This window comes from Benincasa hispida, chromosome 2, assembly GCF_027475165.1.
Source record: "Benincasa hispida cultivar pf3 chromosome 2, pf3_genome.v1.1, whole genome shotgun sequence".
NCBI classification, from domain to species: Eukaryota; Viridiplantae; Streptophyta; class Magnoliopsida; order Cucurbitales; family Cucurbitaceae; genus Benincasa; species Benincasa hispida.
The window spans coordinates 20,903,855-20,910,384 of NC_143479.1; the positions used below are offsets into that span (position 1 = coordinate 20,903,855).

At 28.5% G+C, this 6,530-nt stretch overlaps 1 protein-coding gene across 1 annotated transcript; it reads left to right on the forward strand.

Annotated features, from left to right (window-relative positions):
- Positions 1-1,227: 1,227 nt before the first annotated feature.
- LOC120069257 (uncharacterized) lies at positions 1,228-2,324 on the forward strand. The gene is made up of 3 exons (XM_039020975.2): positions 1,228-1,671; positions 1,749-1,864; positions 1,993-2,324. The coding sequence occupies exons 1-3, from the start codon at positions 1,504-1,506 to the stop codon at positions 2,072-2,074; spliced, it is 366 nt and encodes a 121-aa protein (XP_038876903.1). The 5' UTR covers positions 1,228-1,503; the 3' UTR covers positions 2,075-2,324.
- Positions 2,325-6,530: the final 4,206 nt, after the last annotated feature.

A 6,530-nucleotide genomic window follows, 5' to 3' on the forward strand; every position in this document is an offset into this window, starting at 1 on the left:
TCTTCAAAATTAGTAAAAAAAACCATCATTGTTACTCTCTCTACGAACTTCCAATTTTCTTTCTTTTCATCAAAATAAGGAGGTCTAGAAGTAGATTGGTCTTTAACAGTTTTCCGTTGAAGTTAATAGCAAATGGAATTATTAGATTAGATTGATCAAAAAGTAAAATCAAAGGTAGAAGTACATAACTTTGGTATATTAACTTCAACGGAAAACTGTTGTATAGCAATTTTTTTATCCTTTTTTTTTTTTAATTTACCAAAGTGACCGTTGGTCAATTTCTTTTTCTTTCTTTCTTTTTCTCTTTTTGCTTTTTAATTTTATTTTAAAACATTACAAAATCAATTTCTTTTAATAACAATTTTTATTTATAGAAAACCAAAATCCACCTACTACAAATTTATGTTCTATGTGCCCGTCGCTTTATAGCTCCAAATTTAGTTGATTTAATTTGATAATTAACCACCTCGAGTATTCTTCTATTATATTTCTTTTTGCTATATTTTTTTTTATCTGAACTCCGATTTAGGTGATTCAAAATGTATTGGAATCGTTGTTTCGAGCTCTATGCTATGACTATTTAAAATAATAAAATTATTAGTAAATAAAATCATATTTTTTATTATCAAAACATTAATTAATTTGAGATTAAGGACCAAAAAGTCAACACATTTGAAAATTAATGCATGAACGATTTTCAAAGGTAATTGTAATGAATGGTCTAAATTTATTGACTTGTGAAAATTTAGGAGTTTAGTTGACTCAAAGTATAAATTTCGTACTATATTGGTCGCGAAAAATCTTGTGGATGATATAAATTGATACACATGTAAAAATTCAAAGTTTCAAGTTTTGATCGATACACGTCCAAAGTTTACTAGTATAATTTGATTTATGCCCTATAAAATATAATCAAGTTATACCTTTAAATTTTGAAATTTGGGTCATATAAATTAAAATCTTAAACTATTAATTGTATTGATCCAAAGCATAAATTTTCATAATTGTACTTATAATTATTTCAATTAACCTCCTAAAATTTTTTAACGGATGAATTTAAACCATTTATTAAAATTATTTTTTAAAATCACAAATACATAAATTTTACATGTGTGTAAACTTTTATAAATTCGATTATTCATAATTTGAAGTCATTAAATTTAAAATTTAATTGATAAAATTAGAAGTCGCATCTAATAAAATAAGACAAACATAATGAATACTCATAGTTTGGTACTTGTATTTCTTCTTTCTTGTGGGGCTAACTAAACTAACTCTACTATGGTAAATTTCATGGAAGCTTCCTACCTGCTTCCCCGCATTTTCTTCTTTCTCCTTCCAAACACCAAACCACCAAATTCAATACAGATCGATGATTATCCTTCTATAAAATACCGATAGAATCAAATCAATCAAACGCCATTTAATCACCTTCACAAACGGAGAAAGAAGCCCTAGATCTGTGCGGAAATTTCAACTTTCAAGGTTTCGAAAGTTTCTCCAATGGCCGGAATGCTTCCTGGTGTAGAGTGTGCTCGAAGAAGACGGTGTCATCAAAACAAAGTATGGTCAGATTCACCGCCAATCGCCGCTCAGGCCTTAACCAGGCGATCCGTTCTCTGCTTGTACACAAGTAACCACGAATCGCTCCTCGCTTCAAATCCTTCTCTGGTTCGTAAATACCACCTCGATCTGTCAATGATTTCGAAATTTTATTATCTAAAACTGATTTGATTTTGTATTTGCAGCAACGAAGCCTGTTAATCGAGGCAGGAGAAGACGAAGAACTGGACGGAACTGCGAGAGAAGCGAAGAGGAGATTGGATAAGCGATTGAGAACGCAGAGGAAATCAGAGGATGGAAGGTACTAAAACGATTACAACACCGATGATAATTAAGATTTCATTAATATAATCGCAATCATAAACGTAAATTACTGGTTTGTGAATCTGTGATGGTTCAAAAGACTGAAGTATTTGCGATCTGATGCAGAGAGATGATGAGGAGAAAGTTCAGTTGGACAAAGTTGAATTGGAGCGGCGTAGAGGAAGATAAGTGCGGTCAATGCTGGTGAAGAAGATGACTTGATTTCAGTGAGTTTGTTCTTCTTCTTGTTCTACACGATTGGGGGTGGGATTGTAATGTTAGTCAGCTGTTTGTAATTTATCAATTGTATCAATTAACACCGTTAGATAGAATTTCTATATTTGTATGGATGACCTATGTTTGGGGCAACTGAAATTTGGTCCAAGGTTAAAAAACGATTGAAAATTGGTTTTTCGTTGATTTGAGTTATATGTTAAATTACTCATTTGACTCCAAAATACACGTGGTTGCTTCTCATTAACTTATTCTTCATTAGAGATAACTACAATTTTTTTCCTTCGAATTTTTTCTTTTGTTTGGATTCTTTTTCTCGAATTTTCTTCGCAAGTCGTTTCTTCCTCCGTTGATTTGGAGGGAAAAAATTGCAAAACAAAGAAGGAAGGGAAAAAATTGTAGAACGTGAAGGGGGTGTGGAAGGAAAACAACCCAGTAAAACAAAAAAAATGGTGAGAGGAATTTTTGTACGAGGAGAGAGCAAGAAAAAAACTGTATTTTAGATTTTTAAATAAGAAAAAAAAGTTGAGAAATGAAGAAGATGGAAGAAATGTATTTGAGAATAAAGTAGTAATTTCCAAGTCACAAGCGGATGTCAAAATTCATTAGTTTTCAAATTTGAGTTGGGCGCAATTTTTTCATTACTTTTAAAAATTATCTCACATATTAATTTTCAAATACCGTAGACTTCTTCAAATGTCTGTTTTATAAAATTGATGATTAGAATATAATACATGAACAATTCTAAAAGAAATTTTGATTAAGAGTCTAAATTGATTCATTTATGACTATTTAGAAGTTTAATTGATATAATTGTAAATTTTATGTCATATTTTCTAAAATTAAATGTAATAGAATATATAAATAGATTACTCACAAAAGAAGTTTATAGTTTAAATTCATACCACTGATAGTTTTAGGATTTGAAATTGATAAAAATTGGAAGTTGATATTTTCTCTAATTTCTTTTCTTTTTTCCTTTGTGAAAAAATCAAGTAGCTGAAATAAAACCGTCGTTTTGAAGAATTTAAGAAAATACTCTCCGATATAAAATTATTGAAATAACAAAATATTTTATTTTACCAATTTATTGCACTCTTCAATATTCATAGTTCTTTGAAGTTATCTAATATGTTAAACTATATTGCGCAGAATTTGTGCCTTCATAAAACGTTTCCACTGCAATTTTCTATATATAATTGATATTCTATTTGTTTAAAGATATCTTCACATTCATATTAATTATATATTCAACCACCAATTATACAAAGTGTATAAAAAAAAACTATCAATCATACAAATTAGTTGTAATATTCTCAAATTACTTTATTATCTAATAACTCAAATGATATAAAATGTATACTTATTTAGTCTCGACTAAGAAACAAATTCTATTGATGTATAAACTTACAAAATGAGGCTGAAGCCCATGCTGAAGGAGTTACAATTGCAAAAGAAATCTCTAATTAATAGAAAGAGAAGTAAGATGGTATGAATTAAAGAAAGATGTACATTTGCACTAAGTTATAGTATGAAAAGTAACGAGAACAAAGTAGTAATAAAAAAGGTTCCTTTGTCATTGAAAAGTCGTTTGTTTATCTCCTTTCATGTAATCCACAAAAAAGCCTGAATCAAATGTATCCATATGACCTTCTTTTGATTGGAAAAGGGATGACCGATGAGAGTATATGAGAGGAGCCGTCAATGTCATTAGGTATGGCGTACATGGATTAAGTGATAAAATAGGGTGATTTTGAAAAATATTTACAAAAAACAAGGTGTATGGAAACTATTTGTAAAATAGAGATAACTTTATGTCTTATTAGATTCAATCTCTATGAAAAATTAAAATATAAGACTATGTTTGGTAACCATTTGGTTTTTTGTTTTTGTTTTTGAAAATTAAACTTATTTCATCCACGTGTCTTACAATGATTTGCATCTTTCTTAATACAATGGTTGAACTCTTAGCAAAATTCCAAAACAAAACAATTTTTTGAAATCTATTTTTTTTTTTTTAGTTTTCAAATTTTGGTTTGATTTTTTAAACAAAAAGTAGATAACAAAAGAAAAAATTTTGAGTTGAAAGTAGCATCCATAACGTAATTTTTAAAAACAAAAACAAAAAATAAAATCTTTACCAAACGGCCTTAAATATATATATATATATATATATATATATATATATATATATATATATATAAACTACCTTTGAATTTCGTCTTCACAGGAGACTGAAACTCGTTTATATTCGTTTCTGCCCACTATGATTATATATATATATATATATATAGATTCTTTTTCTTTTATTTTATCTTCATCTTCTTTTTTTTTTTTCATTTATTTTGAGTCTTCTTTTTTTTCCTCTTTCTAGTCTATTTTTCTTTAGAGTTAAATAAAATTTTCTACTTTTTTATTCAGTACATTGAAGTCTTTTTAAGATTTAAATTAACAATAAGATGTTACATTAATTGTCTAATTCTATGTTAAAACATAACAAATTTATTTTTTTAAAAAAATTAGAATTTAACAATTTATAAATTTAAGTCATTTGAATCACTCAAATATAAATTCATAATTTTAATTATATAACATAAACACGAACTAAATGTCTTCCCAAAAAGATGTTGTGCGTTGTAGTATATGTGACTTCACACCATATTAGTACTCAATTCCTTATGGCACTTGGACGATTTTCTCCAGCAGTACAAATTTATAGTTGATCCATTTTTTTTAATCAATAACATTAACAACATCTATCTAGGAAGACATTTAGTTATTACTTATATTTTATAATTGAAGCTTTAAGGGCTATTTGGCCTGTCAACTTCTTAAAGTTGATGACATGGTGTAAACAACCCAACTTTAATAAGTTTGCACCTTTCTTGAGTAACTCATTTTTTTTCTCTTTCTTTATTTTTCATACTTTATGGAGAAACTCCATTTCCCCTCTATTTTTATTTTTTTACTTTTTAACGAGCAATTTTATCTTTCTTTCTTTTTCTACTTTTACATTTATCTAGTAATTTCATTTTATAACTCTATACCATAAACACAAATTTACTAACTCCAACATTTAATTATTAACTTCTCTCAATGAGCCAAAGACCCCTAAGTCGATATTTGAGTTATTCAAATGACATAAATTTATAAAATTATTGAATTTTAAAGGTTTGTAAAAAATAAATATATTTATTTATTTTAACATAGAATTAGACAATTAATTTAACATCTTATTGTTAATTTAAAAAAGTTTCATTGTCCTGAATAAAAAAGTAAAAAAAAAAAAAAAAAAAAAAATTCTAAAGAAAAATAGACTAAAAAGAGAAAATGAAAAGAAGGCTCAAAATAAATGAAAAAGAGATGAAAATAAAATAAAAATAAAATAAAATCTTTTTTGATATATATTTAAATAAAAACATAGTGGGTAGAAACAAATATAAATGTAAAAAAATAAATGAAAGGAGTTTCTATCATACCCCTTCTCGAGCTTACCTCTTTTACCCGAACATTAACCTTTTGTAACACCTGTTATCCATCACCTTGCACTTACCAATCATATCTCAAACTCTTTTGTGATAACTACTGCCTATCTTGGATCTAAATTACAAACGACCCTTTGGTCAAGTATAAAATGACAACAACTTTCTGGTTAATTTATTTTATATCAAACCATTATAATATTTACACAACTCTAGATTTAGCTTAGATAAATCTACTCCTAGGCTACAAAACTCATAGTGAGCAGACCTTCATCCAGAAATGTGGCTATAGTGTGACAGACATTGACCTTAGCAGCATCCTCCAACTCCACTCTTGTGCTACCTGGGGGGATAAAATATTTGGAAAATATGAGTTGAGAAAGCTCAGTGAGTAGCAAGTTAGTATAAAAATAGATTTATTGTTTGAAAATCATTTTTGGGACCTAAAGCGGTGAACCAGATACCTACTACAGGCCAAACAGCTAGGAAGAAATGTAAAGAACGAGATGATATTGGCATGATCATATGTTCTCCAAAAATGCAATAATTCGACCAAACACAACTCCAAAGGAAACCAATTCCAGTATCCAATACAACCTATTGAATGTGCACATGTCAACAATATCCCGCTAGACATACTCATGTACACTGATAATCCCAGCCAGGCATCCATGGATGTGCTAACAATATCTCGGATACAGTTCTAGTTTCCAATTCAATTCACAATAAACATACATCCACATAATATCAGGAAAAGAGTCAAAACAATATGAAATCAATGAAGACAACATATTTCCCGATCATGTCACAACTTTTAAAACCATGCACACACACACACACACACACATATTTATAAACATAAAGACATATCAATTCACAAAGACAGAGAAATGAGAACCATTTACAGTTCACTGGAAAAAAAGGGTTCCCTAATCTTCTGTCCTCTTG

What these genes read in the sequence shown, in the direction of transcription:
- LOC120069257 (XM_039020975.2), top strand. Translation starts at nt 1,504, where the DNA reads ATGGCCGGAATGCTTCCTGGTGTAGAGTGTGCTCGAAGAAGACGGTGT. An exon ending in TCGCTTCAAATCCTTCTCTG is followed by an intron (nt 1,672 to 1,748) that starts GTTCGTAAATAC and finishes TTGTATTTGCAG; the next exon opens with CAACGAAGCCTGTTAATCGA. An exon ending in AGGAAATCAGAGGATGGAAG is followed by an intron (nt 1,865 to 1,992) that starts GTACTAAAACGA and finishes GATCTGATGCAG; the next exon opens with AGAGATGATGAGGAGAAAGT.